The sequence below is a fragment of the Gouania willdenowi genome, chromosome 3, assembly GCF_900634775.1.
Source record: "Gouania willdenowi chromosome 3, fGouWil2.1, whole genome shotgun sequence".
Taxonomy (NCBI): Eukaryota; Metazoa; Chordata; class Actinopteri; order Blenniiformes; family Gobiesocidae; genus Gouania; species Gouania willdenowi.
The window spans coordinates 42,351,632-42,374,444 of NC_041046.1; the positions used below are offsets into that span (position 1 = coordinate 42,351,632).

Genomic DNA, 22,813 nt, shown 5'->3' on the forward strand with positions numbered 1-22,813 from the left:
GAGGGAGAGGATCTACAGAGACCAGCGAGATCTCTATGCAGGACCCCCCGTTAGGACGAGGTGCTGCGGGAGGGAGGAGTGGGAGGAAGACGAGCTGCTACCTAGTTTAATCCCATGTTTTTGACGCATATATTTACTTTATCTGTGTGTGTCCCACACCTCCGTTACACAGAGGGGATCCCCACTAATCCTCCAGCTTTTTGTGAGGCTGACCTCTGGTGCTCTTTCCTCCACCGGTTGAACGTCTTCCTATGAAGAGCGATCCACATTTTCTCCTTCGCTTTTATGTGTGATCGTTTATTTTTCACCTGGCAACGCAACGTGATCTGCCTTTTTATCATTCGTAATGTTCACTGTGTCACCACATTACGCTCTCCTGCATGTGTTCACCTCAACAATTAATACCTCCACCTCACATTGATTGAAATGTGTTTTATTTGCTCATTTTCCCCCTCGATCCGCCGTGAAATTTATGTTAGTGAATATTCATTCAGGGCGTTCATCTGACCTTTTATGGGCGGAGTAAGGCGTTTCCTCACGTGCGATAACTTTCGAGTTCCTTGTGATTTATAAACGGAAAAAGGCGTGGGACGTACGTGCGCCCTCGTTTATAAATCGTAAAAAAAATAATAATTATGCGCACTTCCTGGTTTTTATCGTAGGCCAGCTGAAGTGTGCTTACCTAAGCACATTTTTATAAATGAGGCCCCTGGTCTGAAAATGTGACGTAGGCACAAAGCAAACACAGATTGGGTTGGAGAATCATCACAGCGTAGAGTCATCATTTCACACACAGAGAGGAAGCAGTTGTCCACCATTGGTTTTTGTTGGCGATCTTGTGAGGATTGCAGCAAAAAAGTGCAATCTGTGGAGTCTGGCAGTTTCACATGTCAGGTTGGTGCTCAATGGAAACGCTCCCGAAAAAACTGTCTCGTAATGGTGCGTTTCCATTGGCGGTATCGCCCGTCATTGCACTTCTGAGTATAAACACTGGGCATTTATTTGAGTCAGTCAGTCTTGTTTGATTCAGTTTAGGTAATTTTTTTTACTGTCCTGTTAAAAGTCCTGTAAGGGTGTGGTCTGACCTCCTGATTGCCTTCCTTACACTATTTAAAGCTGCGATAACTAACATTTCTTAATAACTAGTACAGTGCCCCTATCAGAAGTATATATTCATATAGTGGGATGAGCTTAAGTAGAGTTGTCAATTATGGCCAAATGAGTATGTGTTTGAAGGTTGGATGTATAAAGTGGTGTACATACTCTGTACTCTGCAGTGTTAGAAAGGGGTTTATTTGTGGGTGCAAAGTAAAATAGCGTGTGTTATTTCCCTGGTTTAATTCTATGAGACATGATAAATGTGTTTGTTGTTTTTTTGTTTTGTTTTTTGTTTTTTTTGTTTTGCTGATTTTCATATTTTTTTTGTTTGGTGTATTTTTCTGTAATGTGTGTGTGTGTGTGTGTGTGTGTGTCTCTCTCTCTATGTCTTCTGTTGGTTCTCTCTCACACACGCACGCTCATCAGCCGCGCGCATGCACATACTCCGTCACAGGTTGTTGAAATGCGTTTATAGAGAAGAAAAAAAACGGACCCGCGGGAACTATTTGAAACTTCTGTGAACTCCTCCGTTGTCTTAACTCTCTCTCTAAACGGCTCTGTGTGCGTTCAGCCTGTACATCTAAGGTGCAGATTTAGTTATATAGCACGTGGTGAAAATATCAGCGTTTATAATGCCGTATCCACGGAGAAATGTGCATTTTTCGACGTAAGCTTTCAACACAGCCACAGCTATTTCCCGTCATAACTTCCGGGTCCTGTCGTCCGTTCTCGACAGCAAACGGTCAAACAAACATTAAATAAACATTTTGAAACGTAATCACCAAATAAGAAACAATGTTTCCTCATAAGAGAAATCCACAGGAGCTCAAAGCTTGTGAAAGAGCCTTAAACTATCTTCCTCTCTCTCACTCGTTTGCCTGCGCACAGGTCTGATGCTACTCCAGGTCTTCAGCGAGCGATTGGCTCTGGCCGCACATGTAACTCTAGCTCACCATTGTGATTGGCTCTGGCACGCACCGGAGCAGAGCTTTGCAGTGAAATATATATATAGATATAATAATACTGATAAAGACGCCTCACGAATCAGTAAATCAAAGTTATTTCTCCTGAAAAACTGGTTTAAATTGTGTCTTTGTTTGTTATTGAGTCCACCAAAAACAATGTTTTTTGTTGATAAAAGCTCATGTGATGCGAACTCTGGAAAGGGTTCATGATATCTGTGATTGCTTTTGTCAGACAAGGAAGACAATGATTCAATTTAAGTCATTTTTGTTCTGGTTTCTTTATCGTGTTCATCGTGATATGATATGAAACGAGGTTGTTTGGGGGATATTAAACAAAAACCAGGCTACGGGTGTGTACATGGCCTGAATCTTTCATCCCAGCTTGCTTTGATCTCCTCACAACACACACATTAAACAGTGAGTTCATCAAGCTGTGCAATGCATTCATTGAATGCACAGAGAAGATCCCCAGCTGTTAAGTCAGCAGACTCTGACCAGGCCAGATATGAAATAATTAATCATATTTATACATGAGAGGCAGCACGTTGTCTTCTCTCTACTTCTGTAGTAGCTTCTTTACACACAATTAATGGACTTCCCTTTTAGATATCACATTACCTTTAACCGTGAATTCTGTTTTACAATATAAAAGATCATATTTCTGATCTGGGCTTTATACGGTAAAGTAAGCAAACAAAACGACAGCAAAAGACAAAAAAAATTCCAGAAATATGCACAAAAATAACAAACTGGGCATCATCGGGCAAGGTTTGCATGAATATTATGATAAATATTTTGACACTTTGAATAACAGAATAAATTACAGAAGTAATTTAGTAAGTAAAATTTAAAATAAAATTTAAAAATAAATAAATAAATACATATATATATATATATATATATACATGTACTAATTTACTACATATTTGGTATATATATATATTTATGCATTTAAACTTTTAACTAAAAAATGCTGTTGAACAGAATATTTACGTGTCATGTAATTCAGTCATTCTCAACTGGTGGGTCGGGACCCAAAAGTGGGTCGCGGACCAGTACTGAGTGGGTCGCGATCAGCTGGTCAAAAACAAATAAATACTTAGTCTCTCGTGTTGAACTTGTCTTTTATTTTGAAATAGACTTTTCTTTTGTCAGACATGCTGTGAAATGCATGTTGCACAGGAAAACATATAGATTTAAGTTTTAAAAAAGAGAATATGTGTTTCTTATAAAACAACAACAGAAAAAGACAAAATGACAACAAAAGTACACAAAATGTTCCGCAAAACAGACGAGATGACAAAAACTAGACAAAATGACTCTGAAAACACATGAGATGACTACAGACTACAAAAACAACAGAAATATAAATAAAACCACAACACTAATACGGAAAAAATGACAAAACAGAAAACACTGAATTAAATGCTGACATGAATGTTTGTCACATTTTTGTGGACCACACTGTGATAAAAGCTGCAAACTAAGCACTTTTGTCGATGAAAGTCTGGTTTGTTTGGCTCGTGTGAGAGGAACCTCCACGATATGGACATTAAGGGTGTACTTACGTTGTCACCTGTAGCCCCAGTTTGTCTGGTTTTTTTTTTTTTTTTAATTGTTGTAAGTTTTATACTTTTTTTAATCGATCTTTATAAAGTATATACATCTGCAGAGCCAGATCTGTGACTGTAGTGTCAGTCGCACTGTTTAAGGGAGAGTAAAGGTCCCTTAGAAGAGCTCTTCTTCTCTGCTTCATTGTCTATTACAAAACCGTAGAGTTGGAAATGTCATCCCCTGTGGCCACATATTATTTTTGGGTCAGAACTATTTTTATTCTCTTAAAAAAAACATCCAAAAGCAGTACAAAGTTGGTATTTTGACCTAAAAAGCTGCTAAATAATCTAAAAATCAGGCTGAATGTTTCACTCCAATGGAAAACAATGGGATGTTTACAGGCGGTGGGGCCGTGTGACATCATCACTCACGTGATTACAAGATGGAGGAACACAGGCTCTAAAACTGTAAAGCAGTCCCATTTTTAAAAAGTTCTTAAAACAAATATGGTGTAAAATAATGCATTTTGTTAGGTATAGATCTTCTAATTAGTACATTTCAAAGGTTTTAGGTCACATTTGTAAAAAAAAAAAAAAAAAAAAAAAAAAAAGGGGAGGATCCCTTTAAGTTTGACACAGTTGTTTTTTAATAAAAAGTCTATGTCCTCCTTTTCCTCCTCCCCAGCTCCTCCACCACCAAAGAGAGCTCCCACCACAGCCCTGTCCATGCGCTCCAAGTCCATGACCTCAGAGCTGGAGGAACTGGGTAAGTTGGTCCAGCTTTGGGTTCCTTTCACTCCCTGACAGTGTGGGGAAGTCTAACCTTTGTCGTGTTTGCTCTGCTGTGTTTTTATGACCTGCAGTGGATAAAGGTAAGATGTTTGTTCACGCTCGACTGTTCCTGCTCGATCGCAGCATCAGAATGAGCCTCTGTGTGCGATTTCATCATCCTGTCGTTCTGCTTCAGCCTGATAAACGCTGCTATTACCTCTGCTCTTCATCCTCTGCCCGTCATGCATGAGCGACTTACAGATTGCTACACATTTGAGCCGCCACTGTTACAGAATATTATCATATCTGTACTACCATGTTAGCGTTGTGTATTATATTTGTGTGTGCGCGCGACGTGTGTGAGGCCACCAAGGTAACACACAATGACTCAAACAAACTCTGCAATAAAGAAAAGCAGGAGAGAAAAATGGTCAAAATGACAGAGAAATTTACAAGAAAAAGGCATAAAACAAGAACAAATATACACAGAAATGACTCCAAAATGACAACAAAAAAAACGTAACGATACACAAGACAACAACCATTACGCACAAAACAGCATCAAAGAGACCCAAAATGACACCAAAAACACACAGTTTCCTTTATTATTGCTCTGATTGTGTGTGTGTGTGTGTGTGTGTGTGTGTGTGTGTGTGTGTGTGCGTGCGTGCGTGCGTGCGTGTGTGAAGCAAACGTGGAATCAAAGCATCGCACAATCAGACCTTAGAGCAGTTGTGGGCAACTGGCGGACGGGGGGCCTCGCTCTGAGGTCTGTAAAATTACAGAAAAAAACACTAGACAACAAAAATACACAAAATAACTCCAAAAACTCACAAAACGGCAACAAAGAAACACAGGAGTGAAATAATATCAAAATGACAGAGACATTTACAAAACAACAACAAAAAGCACAAAACGAGAACAAATATACACAAAAATTAGAACAACAAACAATCAAAAGACAAAACCATACACAAGCAGTTTTCAGACTCATTGTTAACTTTCCTTTGAATGTTTTAGTTCATTTTTCTGCTGGTGTAGAACCAGCTTTAAACTGGTTTGTGGTGTTGTCTAGTTTTATTTTGAGTGTCAGACTGGTTTATGATAGATGGATTGGTTTTAACTGGTGTGACTGTTTTCTCAGCATATTTTAGACAGATTTTGACCATGGCGGAGGTTAAAATTAGACTGTTCTCTTTGTTTATGCTTACGCCTTAAATGCACTTACCACTGTCAGCAGCAGTTTAAGGGGGTCACTGCTCTCTTTTGTTGACGGACGTTATTTCTGTCATTTGTTGAGTGAACACTTCCTTTGAAAGCAGAAGAATGTGACCGTGGAGGTCATGGAAGCAGATTTAAAGCCACTGTGTGTGACCGAGGGGTCACTGTCTGTAATTGCAGGGCTGTGCCTCCAGTCAAAGGTGATCAAAGGTGAGAACCTGCATGTTGTGCTGATGATGTTGCTGAGCTGCTGCTAGAAAAACACTTTACTTGGTGATATTTCACACTAACTGTCCCAGATGTAGGTGCGTAGTGGTATTTGGCCAACGTTGTAGCCCCGTGGTGTCCAACTAAAAACCTTTTGGTTGTCATGGTGATGATGACGAGGATGATGATGATGATGATGATGATGATGATGAAGAGCTGTGTGTGTGGTTCCAGTTTCTGACTGACATAAATCAGTCTGGCAGTGACACTTTAAGGTTTTTCACTTTAAAAAGAAAAAGTCTTATTTATTGTTTGTTTTATATACTCACTTTGGAACTTGAAAAGCTCATACAGAGTTTAAAGTCAAATAAATTACATTTTTTAAATTTGATAATAATAAATAGAAAAACAAAATGTTATTTTTTATATTTTTTCCTTTTCAATATAAAATATATCGATAACATCTTATAATTTCATATCGTAAACTCAGTCTATTGTCTCACCCCTATTATTATTATTATTATTATTATTATTATTATTATTATTATTATTATTATTATTATCAATCAATCCATCTTTATTCAGAAAAAGATGCTCAAAATGCTTTTACAAGGTTAAAAATGATGTAGTGCGTTATATAGTATAATAATAACAATAATAATAATATTGTGGTATATATTATGTAAGATATTATACTATCATACAATATTATCTACTACATATTTGTTGCATTACATGATTTCTCAGGTTAATGAAGGTTAAAACTGTGAGTTCGGCGTCATTACTTGGTGAACGTATTAACATTATTATGTATTGCATTATATAGTATAATAATAATAATAATATCATTATTGTGTTATAGTATATATTATGCATTATATTATAATATATCATACATACATAAGATCTACTATATAGCACATATTGTATTACATGATTTCTCCCTTAAAACAGTAATTTCATTACATCCAAGATCATTTGCTCTAAAACAGATGTAAAATTTTGAAATTGGCACTCGAAAGATTGTTTTTATTTATTTATCATTTTTTTACATTTGAGATAAATAAATAAATAAATCCAAATCCAGATAATGTGTCAATGAAAACTCTTTGTTTTCTGGTTTAGTATATAGTGAACATCACTACATTGAATGCTTTTTTGGTGTAATATATTATATAAATATACAGTAACTCTACAGTAATGTAAATAAAACTACTTGAAAGGTTTTTTTTAATCTACTGACGTGCTGCAGATCTTAGCTATTCTTTAATGTGATGGATTTGATGGTGGTCCAGAATATTTACATGGACAGAAGTCTGGATGATGTACGAAGCTCGTCTTGAGTAAAATGGCTTCACGACCCCAACCCTCAGTGTGGGTCCACCTGCCTCTCTGTTTATTTCTGTGTTGTGACAAAGGCCTGTTTTTTTTTTTGTGTGTGTGTGTCGCCCCCTTTAAGCCACTCTGAGGAAAAAGAAAGGTGGTAAGTTCCCTGCAGCCAGTGGTCAGTGCACCACCACTCACCCCCTCACCACCATCACGAGGCTGTTCCTACTTTAACTATTGTCTGCATGCATGTTTTTCTCTCGTGGCTTATGCACTGTAGTGGTTTACTCCGTCTGTGTTTGAGCCGGCGCATGCATTGCACGTATGAATGATGCACCTTAATCCAATAATATTCCAGATGATGAGATTTATCTTTACTGCTAACACCAGGACCTTCTACTCTAACTTTTTAGGTCTTTTCTCCATTCTCCATTGCTTTTCTTATTCCCTTCTTTGTATATTTCTGACTCTCACTTATCAAATAATTGTTTAGAGCAGGGGTTCCCATGAAGTCTGGTCCTAGAGAGCCCCTGTCTCACATGTTTTAATGGTTTTAAAGCTGCTGGATGAAAACATAATTTAGGCTTCATGGATCGATAGAGAAAAACCAGTGAAATGTAGAAAATAATGTGGGAAAATATGTCATGTCAACTTTTTTTTTTTTTATGTTCTCCTGTGTCATTGCAGACGTGTGTGCAGAGTGTGAGGAGGACGTTTATTCCATATTTTCAGTATATATAAGTATAACTACTTTTTTTTACCTTAAAATTAAAGAAGTAAATTATGTGGTGGAGCGACCTGTCTGTGGATTTTCAGCCAATGAGCAGCGCCATGTACTGAGTAAAGATATGAATTGTAAATTAAATGGAAATGTGAGTCATTGTGTGAAATTTAAAGCATATTGACTTCTCATTTAGCTGGGACAAACTGGTTTCTACCCTGTAAAGTAAAGCTGACAGACAGTTAGCGTAGCAGGCTAGCAGCAGCCTGAATAAAAGGGAAAAAAATAACATTAAAAAGCTTTAAATGGACTTAGATGCAGACTTTTAGCAGTGATGAGGTGTAGGTTTTGATAGACATTTAAACTCACAGAAATGCAGTGAAACTCATAGAATACTGGAGGACAGCCTCTGGTTCTGGTCGTGTTCTCCCTTAAAAACTGAGTTGATTCACGTTTGTTAGCTTCTTCAGCTAATTACGTACCTCGTAAGCAAAGAGGCACATTATTGGATAGAAACGTGCCAGTCAGCATTAACACTAAGCCAGTTTGAAACAGCCAGGCAATAATCCTACACCATGGAGCGACTTATCTGTGGATTCTTAAGGAAAGTATTGTTTTTTCTGGAAAGCCACAAATATACCGGCGCTTCTAGTACGGAAAATATGGTACATCAAAGACCTGAATCAAATACAGTGTGAGTTTATTGATTTTGTCGGTTTGACAACTACTTCTAATTCAATCCACAATATTTAAGTTTAAACCGACTGCAGGTTTTTGTTTTTTGCAGCATTGCATATTTGACATTTTACAGTTAGCGTAAGTTCTCGGTAAATTAATAAATAAATCAAGGCTAAATAAATTCACATCACCCAAAAAATACAAATATGTTTTAATTGACTACAGTTTATAAAATACATTCAATAACATGGATGTTCTTAGGACAGTATGAACCAACTATTATGTTAATAAAAGCTCCAAACATGAACGTATAATGTCAACGTAGAAAACTAACGCATAAAAACTGAAAAATAAATAATTTGTGAACAGCAACAATACACACCGGAAGTCTGCGTTCTCATATCTGCAGTAGTGCCCCCAGGAATAAGGTGGATGAATGATTATCAGAACATCTGAAACATAACTGTACAACACAGGACGTCCATGTATGTTTTTATGTTCCAAAACCAAAGAGCAGAGAGATGGACAGTGCCTCACATGCTTCACATTCACTTCACATTTTACATCTAATGAAGGAGCATCCCTGAGGGACCGACAATGCTGCTGAGTCAGCTGTTTTGGAAATACTTTCCCGCCATTTGAGACACGCACTGACCTACGCATCATCAAAGCTCCTCTGGCTGCTCCAAACTCACTTTAATTGTTGTCTGTTGCACTACTCATCACGAAGGCTCTTTGTGAGCGACATGCTTGTATATATTACCCATCAGCCCCTTTGTTTTTGTTTAGCCCTGCAGGTTCTCATGTGGTTGCTTACGCATTTGTCATTTTGTGTTTCTTGCAGACAAAGTGGAGGAGATGACGCTCGGCCAGAAGACATCGCCTGTCGACATGAAAATTGCCACTATTAAGCCACGCCCATCCAGTCGCTGTTTGGTTACGCCCACTGATCTTAATGTAAGAGGCCGTTTGGAAACTGACCAAAAAGCACAACCGCAGGTGGAAAGAGCAGTGAATTTGATGCAGAATATACCTTCATCTACATGTTTTGGCAAATTATTACACATTTTATCCATATTATCCTATTGATTGCAAGACCTGCAGAAGCCATGTCTGCAGACCTCTCACACCCTGGACACAAACTGTTGAAACTCCTCCCCTTTGGCAGATCACCGTACACCAAAACAACCCGTCATAAGAACAGTTTCTTCCTCCAGGCTTTCATTCTGATGAACGCTAAACAGTTAAAAAGCTGTGAAATAACCCTGGAACTAAACTGTGAATGTACATATACGTATATTATTTAATTTAAATGATTATCGACACACACTCTTTAATGTAAATACTGAAAAAGATGTTCACCACTGCACAGTTATCTTATTTAGTTTTATCCATATTAGTTTTTATTACTTGTTTATATATTTAGTTGATTGTTATTATTTAAGGTTTACATTGCACAGAGAGAGCACAGTCTACCGAAGTTAAATTCCTTGTGTGTTAAACATACCTGGCCAATAAACCTGATTCTGATTCTGAGATAAACAAAATTACAAAAGCTTACATTACGAAATATAAACAGTTGCGTACGATCTCACGAGATTTGGCAAAATTTTAATTATTTCTTAACTGTTCTGACCTTTAAATCATCAAAAATAAATGTATTCCTAAGATTTACTTTCATTCATTCCTATTAAAGCATCTTGATGTGATTTAATTTGTCAGTAATTACATTAAATTTGGGTTAGCTGATAAAATGAAAGTGTGTACCCTGAAATGGAATTTGGTGAAATCTTAAAAGGAAAAATTGCAGGTCCTATGCATGCTTGACTAAAGGTTAACGTGAAGGAAATGTAACATTCACAGTGCTAAACAGCTCTCTAGGCTACTACTGACTGTTAGCATTATGCTAAGTAGAAATTGACTTTTTTGTTGTTGTTTGTTTCTTTTTTTTTATTTTTATGGACCACATGTCATTTTGTTTTTGTCTATTTCTAGTTTTTCTGAGACTGTTAGCATCACATTGAACTCTGACTTTTAGTTCTGTTCTTGGTCCAGTGAGTTTACTGGTAGCATTAGCATTTAGCATTAGCGTCCCTTGAAAAGCATATTCAATGGCCTGGTCGTTAGAGTTTTCAGAATCAGAATCAGAATCTGAATAATGTATTTCCCCATAAATAATCAAACAGTTACGTTAGCCTGATAACATTAGCATTTGATCCCTAGAGAGAGCCATTTTTTCTTGATAAAGAATGCTGACTGTTTAGTTTTAGTGTACAATGCAAAGCAGCTTTTTTTATCAGTTTAATGTTATGCTACATTCATAGAGCTAACCAGTAATGAGCAGCTCTGTAGGCTTCTACTGACTGTTAGCCTTATGCTAAGTGGAAATTTGGGACTTGATTTTTTGTTGTTTCTCTTTTATTCATATACCACAAGTCATTTATTTCTTAGCCATTTTTAGTTTTTCTGAGACTGTTAGCATCACATTAAATTCTGATTATATTAGTTATTTTCTTGGTTCAGTGCAGTTTAGTACTAGCATTACCATTTAGTGTTAGTGTTCATTGAAAAACGTATTCCAAGGCCTGGAGTCGGGCTCTTGGCTAGCCTGTTAGCCTAACAGCACTAGCATTTAACCAATGGGAAAAGCCATTCTTTCTCGATCAAGAACGCTGACTGTTATAGTTTAGTTTACAAAGCAAAGCAGCACTGTTATCAGTTTTATGCTAATCTTACTAAACAAACCTTCTAATGCTATCAATACAGCTAACAGCTGGAAATCCTTTGTAATTGTGTTGCTCAGTTGCTGACACACTGAGTAGATAATATATAGATTATATGATATAATATAGTATAATATCTTATGATATGGGCAACTTTGTTACATCATTAATGCTAGATAAATAAGGTTGAAAAGAATGAACCCAAAGTGTGTTTTTCTGGATGTGTAATCACCAACATTCTCATTTTCAGTCCACGTGTCATGATCGCCAGGGCGTACCAGTGGTGCCTCCCACCGTTCCCGGAGTGTTCCTGGGATTACCAGAAAAAGGTGCCATGAGGAAGCAAAAGTCCATAGGTGAGATGTACCCACAGATACATAATGTGCGTGCGTGCGTGCGTGCGTGCGTGCGTGTGTGTGTGTGTGTGTGTGTGTGCGTGCCTGTGCCTTTGCGCGGGCCTGTGTGCATGCGTACGTGTCGGTTTGATTCGTGCACCACATGCCCTGTTCCCCGTGCTTTTAGCTTGCTGTAATGTTCTATTAATCCTCAGAGGACTTGCTCTGTGTGCCGCCGCAATATTAGAGCTAATTATAGATGAATTGGAGCGATCCAGTCAGCAAAGTATGCTTTCAGGCGATTATATTAGTGCTCATTAAGCATTTGCTGAAACTTCAGTCTCACTTCTGAACCAGAGAGACGAAACAGCGCATGCTTTTCTGAGTCGCAGTGTCCACTGGAGTTCAATAAAAATGGTCTTCCTTTCATGCTTCTTTTTCCTGCATTAAAAACCAAAATCATGTTCTTATTTTCACATTGTTGGGCTGGTCTAATGGCTTTACTGATGCTGTTTCAACAAACATTAGGGTCCAAGCTCTGTACCATAATAGACTAATGGACAAATGCAGGTATCGGTCCTCTATAGTCCAGTTAAATTACACACAACACAGAACAAAGAGCTCTTAACTAGACAGTGTCATGGTTCAAAGGTTGAACAAACTGAGGATGCAACATCCCCCAAAAAATACAAATGTGTTTTCATTGACGGAGAGCTAGTTTATAAAAGGCATTCAATCACATGGATGTTCTCAGGACAGTATGAACCAACTCTTATGTTAATCAAACCAGAACTTATTATGTCAAAGTAGAAAACGAATAAATTAAAAAACAATTAAAATGGTTGGGCCATTTCAATATCAAACTTAGCTCTTTGTTTCCAGAATAAATTAAAAGTCTTTCCACTAGATCCCTCCCAGTCAGCCTCAGAATAGATTTTAAAGTTCTGCTGCTGGTGTATAAATGTGTCAATGGGTTTGGTCCAGAATACATCAGTGAGATGTCAGGTATGAACCCAGCAGGTCTCTCAGATTTATGGACACAGGTCAGATAGTGGAGCCCAGAGCTCACAGTAAACATGGTGACGTAGCTTTTAGTTGTTATGCTGCAAAGAAGTGGAACAAACTCCCAGCAGAGGCGAAGTCAGCATCACATGTGAACATTTTTAAATCCAAGTTAAAGACCTTTCTTTTCTCTACTGCGTATGACTGAGATGACAATTTTAAAATTTCATTGATGATTTAATGTTCAAAAACTGTTGAATATTTTTATGTTTGTATTGTTTTCTATTGCGCCTCTTAATCATCCAAGGCACATTGAATTTTGTATTTTTCATAATTTATGGCTATTAAACTTCATAGCATAAATTACAATTTCAGAACTGAAGAAACCTTTTGGATGAGAGGTTAAATGTCTTCAAGCAAAACTAGAAGTTTGGTTGCCTCCACTAAGTTACAATAATCAACCAAGTCTTGTCACCTTCATTGATTAAAACAGATACATCATGACCTTGATGACTGAGAATCTTTTAAACCTGTATGTATGCTAAGTGTCTCTGTAGTGTTTCATCTGTTGTATTTACATATGTTTTTCTTTCTTCTCTGTTTATCTGAACAGAAGATGAGAAACACGGATTCCTCACGCCTCCTTCACTCAAGTTTTCCCGCAGCCTTTCCATGCCTGACACCTCGGAGGACATTCCACCACCTCCAGCTATTTCACCCCCTTCGCCACCCAACTACAACTCAGCCACTACCACCAAGAGCTATGGCACCACCCGTGCAGGTTTCACCCAGAACTCTTCTAACGCTGTAACAACTATCAGCCGGACTACAGACATTGGCACATTGAGGCGAGGATATTTTCGGCAGAGCTCAGAGCAGTTCGAAAGCACAAGAACTCGAGGTCGTGCGCCGGTTCCTGAGAACCCGTACTCTGAGGTGGGCAATAAGACTCTATATATTCCAGCAAAACCTGCACGAAGAAAGGGCATGCTGGTGAAACAGTCTAATGTTGAAGACAGTCCTGAGAAAACCTGTCGTATGCCAGCAAGCCCTTCCGGCGCTGTTTCCTTACCCAGTACACCCGTAGAAAGAACGTGTTCCTCCATTCCCATCCCCACCATTATTGTAAAAGAGCCTTCCACCAGCAGTAGCGGCAAGAGTAGCCAGGGTAGCAGCATGGAGATCGAGCCTACAACACCGGAACATCCGCCTCTGGCACACAATGTGGGTGGGGGAGGATGTTTGCGCCCTGAAGACCCTCTCTCTCCAAGCAATCCCTTTGCTGCCGCTATCGCTGGTGCAGTACGGGACCGAGAGAAGAGGCTTGAGGCCAAAAAGCACTCCATCGCCTTCCAGTCAATGGACATTTGCGACGATGAATTGAGTGGTCCTACACCGACTCCTCGCCTTCGTCAGTCCAAATCTATTGATGAAGGCATGTTCAGCAGTGACGAACGTCTACGAAGGATATTGGGTCCTCCTTCTACGATACAGCTTGGACCCCCTGTTGGGGGTGGAACTGGCAACATGACGGATTTTAACACTCCGGAGCCCACAGTGGTTCGGGAGCCTCTCAACACCAGAACTGGTCAATGCCAAAATCTCGACAGTCCTGTTAGTCTCCCAGCAACGCCCCCTAAAAGCCACTACAGAGCCAATGGCACTTACCTCCATCCTGTCACTGGGAAGCCATTGGACCCAAATTCTCCACTTGCCCTTGCTCTGGCAGCCCGTGATCGGGCAATGAACGAGCAACAAAATCATCCTCAGAATCAGCAAAATCTTCCTCAGGTCCAGCAAGCTTCGAAGCACGAACCCCAGTCCCTGCCCATTCAGCAAAGTCACAAACCAGACCTCAATCAGCCATTGTTCATTGACACCAAATTACGCTCTGGGATTGAGACTAGTTTTGCTGCAATATCTTCTGCAACAATGGGGCGACGGGGCCGTGGTGGCCTCCAAAGGCAATTAACAGAACAGAAATATGAGTCTGATGGAGCGCGGGAAGAGCGGCAGCATCAGCCGGTTGAGCAAAGAAAAAGTGCACCAGCAGATGTTGCAGATACATCGCAACCTAAGTCTGGTGGTCTGCTGATGGTCCACACAAGCACGGAAACAAACAACAAGGTGAACAACCAAGATGGGGAGGGGCAGGACAACAATAGGCCGGCTGAGCTAAAGGATCCCAACCAACTAGATCAAAAACTATCCCCTAATCCTCACGCACCTGGATTACGGAGACGGAGCATTCCTTTAGGTGAGTCCTTGGACGAACCAGTTAAACTGCCTTTCCGCATTCCTCCTCCCCCTCTGGCCTCGGTGGATATTGATGAGGAATTTGAATTCTCAGAGCCGCTACCCCCACCACTAGAGTTTGCAAACAGTATTGACATTGCCGATGATCAAGCCAGTGCCATTGCAGAAATGATTCAGAAACAAAGACGAAACGGGGGACATCCTCTACCGCCCTACCACCCTCATGCTCCACCTCCTGTCACAGAGCAACACAAACGGATGGCAAACAGCATGCCTCCTTCATACCATGCCCTTTCTGATGCTGAGTTAGGAGTTGGTGACTCTGGCATTGAGGAAGTTGACAGTCGAAGCAGTGGAGATCCTCAGCACTTGGAGACAACCAGCACCGTTTCTAGTATCTCTACTCTGTCATCAGAAGGAGGGTTTTGCGACAGCACACTAGAGAGCCTCTACACCACAGCAGATGGCCACGCATTTCTGGTGGACCGGCCTCCTGTGCCACCAAAACCTAAGGGCAAGTCGGTCATCAACAGGACATCTCTTTATCACGACGCACTCATCGAAGAACCACCAGAGTCTTACGGGTCCCCGCCTCAGGCTCCTCCACCTCTGCCTACATCATCCGAACCAAGGACTCCCACTCAAAGGACGTCCAAGCTGTGGGGTGACCAGCCTCCTGAACTGCGCAGTCCACCTTCTACGCCAGACTCTAAGAACACCGTTATCACCGAGCTGAGCTCCATCCTGCAGCAGATGAACCGTGACAGGCCGGTCAAGCCAGGAGACAGCATGGATTCCCCCACAGGAACCAGGGGCGGCTTTGGAGTAAGGTATGTGCAGTCAGTCTTTACTCTGTCAGTATTTATTGGAATAAATGTCATGTGTGAAGTGATGTCCACTATGTTATCTTGTCAGAGATCTGGGAAGAGTCCTTGGCTTAGACCCTTATATGTTGCTCTGTTGGTTTTTCTGATGCTGCATTTGCATTTATTATTACCCTCTACTGTGCCGTAGAAGTGTCAAAGTTGTTGGACCACAGAGGAGCTCCGTTTTTTATTGGCACTGATTTTTTATGTTGCACAGAGAATGTGAGTTCTCGTGTAAGCTCTTAATATATTTATGAACACCAGGAGTGTTATTAAATTCACTAACAAATTAAAGTACATTTCTTAATTTTTTCTGAAGGTTGAAAGTTTTGTTTTTATGTTTCCTTGATTTGTTGTTATCTGGAATAAATAGGATTTTTTATAATTGTTGATTCTGGTATTTTAGTCAACAGAGGCAACATTTCACCTCAGATTATTTTTGCAACTTTAATACATATTCAAGACCAAACATACTGTAGATACAAGATACATCTGATGACATTTTGGATGACAACAACATATTGGGTTAAAAACCCACTGCACAGTAGACAGTGGGAGTCTATAGCTCAGAGAAACAGGAAGAGAATAAAAAATAATTTTTTCTAAGCCTGCTGGATCAAGAACTATTAAAGAGTGGTCCATTAGTTTTCTGGGCAAATATGTTTTTAAAACTAATATCATATTTTTAAATTAAAAATGTTTCTCAAACTGTTCGCAATTGTCTAAAGAACTATTTATAAAAATCAAAATAGTGTCAGTAATGAGGGTGATCGTTTTACTCATCGCTACGTAGGTGTACGTTTTACGATTCATTTTTTTTTTGTCAAAATGATAAGCGTGGTAAACTGAAGATAAACAGCATTTTGAGACCATGCCGTTTGAGTTTATATTAGTTTGTAATTACATATTATATAAAAGTTAATATATCATATTAACTTGTATTATATGGTTGGAATAGTAAACAAATCTATTGGTTTTGGATATTTTTCGAGTTAGGTGGTCCAGGATTTTCCTTTTATTGGTTAAGTGGTCCTTTGTCTGAAAAAAGGAAAATTCTGGGGTTCAAGCCATTGATTTAATAATTCTCTTCCCTGTTTGTTACTGTATGTCACCAGTGTTTGTCTGTCTGTTAATGTGTTTGTTAGCAGGATATCTCAAAACATTCTGAACAGATTTGAATGAAATTTGGTGAGCTGATCTAAACTTGGTGGAGGTTTGCGCTCTCTGATTGCTCTTTATTAGAGTATGTAGTAGGAAATGGGACACGTTTGGGTGAGTCAGCGTGAGTGAGCAGGATAAGAGAAAGGGTCACCATATTCCTGCCACTGCTTTAGTTTATGGAGCTAAACTTTTTTTATTTTTTCTTCTTTCATGAGATACAGCAGTGAGTGACTTCCTGGTCTGGGGTTGCAGCGCGTACTGTAACACACTCTTAGTATTGTACCATATGTTGTTGTTGGAGATACCAGTGGAAGAGATTAGTTGTGCTCCAACATTGATTTTACTATTGCACAGCCATTGATATGGAGGTAGAGAGGCTCTGCGGAATGTTTGTGCATGTGTTGTGAGAGACACTGACAGTTAGGGAGTGTCTAGTGTTGCCTGTATTCATGTTGTATCCATTAGTGTGAGATAAAAATACAAAGCAGAGGTTCGGTCTTGGGTCAGTTTTGCTGGAGGTGATGTAGAATTGGTCAGATGTCGAATGAATGAATGAATGAATGAATGAATAGCTTTATTTGTTATTGCAAATGTTACAGAGCCACAATATTTTATTTCAGTTTCATTCCATTCAAGAAAACATGAAAAGACAATCACATATACAGTAACACATAACATGGGAGGAAAGGAGCGGGAGGACTTTGGTTCACCACAAGGGCGGCGCCCCATATTAAGATGAAAGAAAATGGGATAACAACAGAAGGAGAGGTGAGGGGAAAAGGCAGGTTTTAAACTGAATTCCCTATTGAGGAGGACGGTGTGTTGGGAAAAACTTTGTTTAATGAAGACAAACATCTATTCTTTGACCTTTAGAGTCTGAATTATAATTATTATACAGTAAGTGTTAGCAAAGTGTCACATGATAAAAGCTGTGATCCAATTGTTCCGTGATTATTTAATAGGCACAGTGTACATTTTTAGTTTGGTCGGATTAATACTTTTTGAGATATGGCCATTTTATTTTTCTTCCATTTTCAGCTTCCAATATCTCAGGAACTACATCACATATTAAACTGATATTTGGTATAGTAAATTAATACAGCTCCACCAACTCTCTCAGAATATATAAAAATATCTGCTATACATCCTATCTGGTGGACATGCCAGCTCCTCAAAATAGAAAAAAAGTTTGTCGGGGTTTGGGTCTGGAACATGTTTGTGCCTTCAGCAAATAACTTAGCATATGTCTCAGCTTCCTGTATTATGGTCAGCTTAGAGCTATGAACATAGACTGTTCACATCACTAATGAATGATTAGTCACATACATGCATTGGTTCTAGTCTCTTGAAATCTAAAAAAATCTATTTCCATTAGCTAATAACTGTATGTGGGAGTGTAAGAAAAATCTGATCTCTGTTTTGATTTATAGCATAAAGATTACTCTTTCTTGGGATATAAAACAGTTTTTCTTTATGTGACTGGACCCCAACTTTGTGGTTATTTCACCACTCGCAAATTTTGAAAATCCTTTACATGAGGCCATTGTAGCTTGCCTCTGTGTCTTATAGTCATTTATTGCATTTTTTTTTTTCTTTTTTGAAAATACATTATTTATTATGAACACATTTCTCATGATCTACATTTTCTACGGATGTCCTGAATATTTGTTGAAATGACATAGAAATTTGCAAAAATGATAAAGTGAAAAATGTAAATATAGATTGTCACTAAAGATGTATTCAGGTTTTAGTTATAGGAGTTAAAAAGGCAAATAATAATCGTATTATATTTGGCCTAAGATGAGTTTTTCTTCCTTCTGCTGGGATTATTGTGATATTCTCTGCAGCAGTCTGCATCGAAAAGGTTTAAAATATTGACAAAAGTCACTTTGTGTGTGTGTTCTTTTAGTCTGCATGTAAACTCCTGAGACGTCTGCTTCACTGTTAAAGATTTTGACTTGAAAATCAGGGAAACGAGTCACTTTGGGAGGCTGCTGCATGCATCATTCATCATGTGCCGCATCCTGCTGCTTGTTGCATTAGTTTAACATTTATTTGTTCTGTCACATGCTGAGTTGGATTGAAATCAGGGATTCTGTTTGTGTCTCCATGTGGGAGTTTTGAGGCGTTTAGTGACCAGTTATTGACCCCTGACATCGTCCTGAGGTTAGAGGACCTGCAGGGGTCCAGTGTGGAGCACAACTGGGACACTTTGATGGACTCTGCACATGAATGAGTTCACCTCATTCTTTTTTAAACTCACATCTTTCCCCCAGTGAGAGAGAAAATAAAAAGCAGCATCAATAATTCAGCGCTCACATGCATTTTGTATTAACAGTCCCATCACTCATCGTAGGAAGAGTAAAAGTGGAGGGCGTCTCATTTAATACGTGCTGTTAGATCAGCACAGGGATGTCCGGTCGGTGTCCTGCAGATATCTCACACTGGCCACATTTACGTGAGGGCTTTGATTCTCTTTTAATTCAGAATAAAAATTAAATCCTCTTTAAACTGACCTGGTAAACCATGTGTGTCAAACTCAAGGCCCGGGGGCCAAATCAGGCCCTTTAAAGAATCCAAATCGGTCCGCAGGGGAAAGAGAAAATGTCTGAGAAATCGTGAATCATTGTGTAAATGACCTAATAATTTTGTTGTAGGTATCTCAGTAGGGTTGCAGAGGGGTGTTAAATATCTGGCAAATTTCCACGGGAACTTAAGCTCGGGAATTTTGGCATTATTAAGAAAATGAAAACTTTTCATGGGAATTATTTATTTGATTTGAGCAGAAATTGGGAGTAATTTTAAAACACTATCATATCCAAACATAAATATTATGTCCATGTAAATAATACACTTGAAAAAAACATTTATTGAAGTGTATTTACCTTGAATTTGTCACAATTTCAATGAAACTGTACAATATTTGCAGGGGTTCGCTGTTTTCCCATGCTTGTATAACACGATGGAAGTCATTTTTATTCTCACGTTGTTGAAAGAAACCTACTTTTTCCAAAATCCTGCTCAATCCTGAAATTATTCAATTTATTATTATTCTTTCCCGATAGATGTAATACATCAAGTTCTCCCCCTGTCCATCCCCCAGACCTAAAGCGGAATTGAGTAAAGGTGAATAAACCTGTTTTCCATTCTGAATCACTATTTCCATGTAAACACGAATACTTTAATTTTCTTTTATTTAATTCCGAATTAAAAAACATCATGTAACCGTGGCCAATGGCCCTCCTGCACACTCCTCTCCACGCTTCACATCACACGCTGTCATGTTTTCCTCCTCCCGGCTGTTTGACCTTTACGCCTCATTTTCAGCTCACGTCTCTCCATCATCATCATCATCATCATCATCATCAACCTCCTGTTGTCCCCTCACCTCTCCTCTCTCCACTCTTCTGTCTCGTCTCCCATCTTCACTTCAGGTACGTTTCATCACCTCGTGCCTGCTTCCATATTCACACGCACCCTTTGCATGTTTCACAGTCAAGAAAGTTCTAAAAATTCATAGATTCATGGATCAGGATTTAAAATTGTATTGCAAGTCAGTATTAGTCAAACAAAGACGTATTCCAAGAAGAGGAAATTGTTTTTCCGTTCAGTGACGCTCTCTTTGCATTCATGGGGGCAGTATTATGAAGGTGGTGACGTTTATCCTCACAGAGCTGACAAGATTTTGCCTAAAAATAAAATTACGATTTTTTAATTTGTTTTTACCTTTGAAAACTGCATTTTCAATTTAGATTTTGTGGCAAAACTACTGCAGATAATGATTATTACAAATGTTTTGTTTTTATTTAATGTATATATCTGGACTAGGCCTGGGCAATATATCGAGATTCAAGATATATCAAGATTTCTATTTTGAAACGGCTTATTTTGTATTAAATTACTCATTTTAGGAGTCGCTGCTTTCACTATTTTTTTGAACAGCATGATAAGCACAGTTAGATGGATCACTGAATGTGTGCTATAACAGACCTTCTCCTAAACAAGCTACACTACAGAACTCACTCACACGTGCTGTCCCTGAGAGGAGTGTGCAGCTCTTGGTTAATAAATTTGCCTGTGTGGCTTTTTTCATCAGCAAATGTATCCCAGTATTGTTTCCTGTCAGACTCAAGATTCATATCGTATATCGGTATTATGAGAAAAAATATTGAAATATGAGTTGTGGTCCATATCGCCCAGCCCTAATCGGGACCATGTCTTTTACAATGTGAAATGTCACCACATCAGTAACATTGGCTTCTGTCGTATTGTTGTTGGCCACTTAGTGACTGAAAAGTAGTTAAATATAGCAGCAAACTACTTTTTCCTATCCTTTTTTCACATTTCTTGATGCTCCTCTGCGTGTAAAAATAAATCAATCAATCGTGCAGGCCAAGGTCTGTAGGACAAATCACAAACATCAATGAACATCACAAGTTCAAGAACCAAAACAAACAATGTCCAACAGATTATACTACATTATACTATTAGAGGCTCTGATTTTCCACTTCCTCTTCGTGTTACTTTTCCTTTTTCTGTTTTGCTTTCATTTCATTGTGTTTCCCTAATCAGATTTCATTACTGGCTTTTAAACTTCCATGAAACATGTCAAATATGATAAATATGGCTAATTAAGTCTTTCATTTCAAAATTTTCTACTGTATTTGTACCAAATGCACCATTTTATGGCGGAAACATTGCTTGTCAATGCGTGACATTGTCCCAAAATATGTAGGTCATATTTCTTTGCCTTTTCAGCACATTTTTTTCACTTATAAACCCTTTCCACCACTTTTCCCGTCATATATGTTGACCCATTTATTGTCACTTTTAACCTATTTTCACGATGTTTTATGCTTTTTTTTGCTACTTTAATGACATTCATGATTTGTCATGCCCATTATTTGCTAGTTTAAACTAATTATTCCTACCTTTTAAATTACATTACCTCAACCTCCAATTTCTGACACTTTTAAGCCAATATTGACAGTTTGACTCCTTTTTACCACCTTTGCTGTCTGTTTTTGCCCACTCTAATGTACAACTTTTAACCAAATTCAGTTTCTTTTAAAAGTTCCATATCATGGAAATCAACCTTTATGAGTTTTTAATCTTGTTACAATGTTAATTCCTTATCAAAAACACCCCCAAAGTATTATTGGGATTCCTTCCTGCATCTCTGAGAAATCCTCAATAATCCTGCTTCATTCTGAACCCTCCCCTCCAGGAAGTGCCTGCTGCTGGTGCCGCGCCTCCCATTCTCTGCGGCTGAAGAACATCTGTTTGGATGGTCATTGTCCGTTCTTATGCAGTCTGCACAGGGAAAATAAACTGACTTGTTTTTGTACCAAACGATAATGTCTGGTAACCGAAAATGCGTGTTTGACTGCGAAAGTCCTCGGAATTTGTTCAAACTTCCTAAAGAAGAGTCTACTCGCCAGAAGTGGTTGAAATTTATCTCTGGGAGCACACGACACACCATCTAGCATCCGTTAGTCTGTGACCATCACTTTACAGAAGACTGCTTGGTGGACCTTGGTCAGTTCCAAAGTGGATTGTTCAGTAAATTACGTCTTTAAACTGGAGCGATTCCCACAATAAACCCCACTGATGGAGAGGCTTTATAGTCTTTATATTTGAAATACATTCTCTGGAACTGTTGACAAAGTTTGGTGGGCGTGGCTGTTGCCCATGCTGCCGGGACTCTAGGGATACGTCATGAAATGGGCGGCACTCACACGGGGAGAATCGGCGCTCCGAGAAACCGTGCATCTCAACTTCCGGGTTGAAAGAAAATAAGTCATATTTCTTAATACATTTGTATTTTATTTAGCAAAATGTAAAATATTACATTGGCTGTAGGGGATTTTGGAAGGTCTTAATATAGCTTTATGATATAGGACCTGGTCACTTTTAACACATTTTATTTC

General features: G+C 38.9%; 1 protein-coding gene across 1 annotated transcript in view; it reads left to right on the plus strand.

The window, feature by feature from the left end:
- Positions 1-22,813, plus strand: part of LOC114460674 (SH3 and multiple ankyrin repeat domains protein 2-like) — a 284,910-nt gene that overhangs the window by 254,000 nt on the left and 8,097 nt on the right. Inside the window, 7 exon segments of the mRNA XM_028442602.1 lie at positions 4,302-4,382; positions 4,480-4,488; positions 7,275-7,298; positions 7,829-7,882; positions 9,385-9,497; positions 11,514-11,619; positions 13,214-15,686. Of these exon segments, the coding sequence (XP_028298403.1) occupies positions 4,302-4,382; positions 4,480-4,488; positions 7,275-7,298; positions 7,829-7,882; positions 9,385-9,497; positions 11,514-11,619; positions 13,214-15,686 (2,860 nt within the window).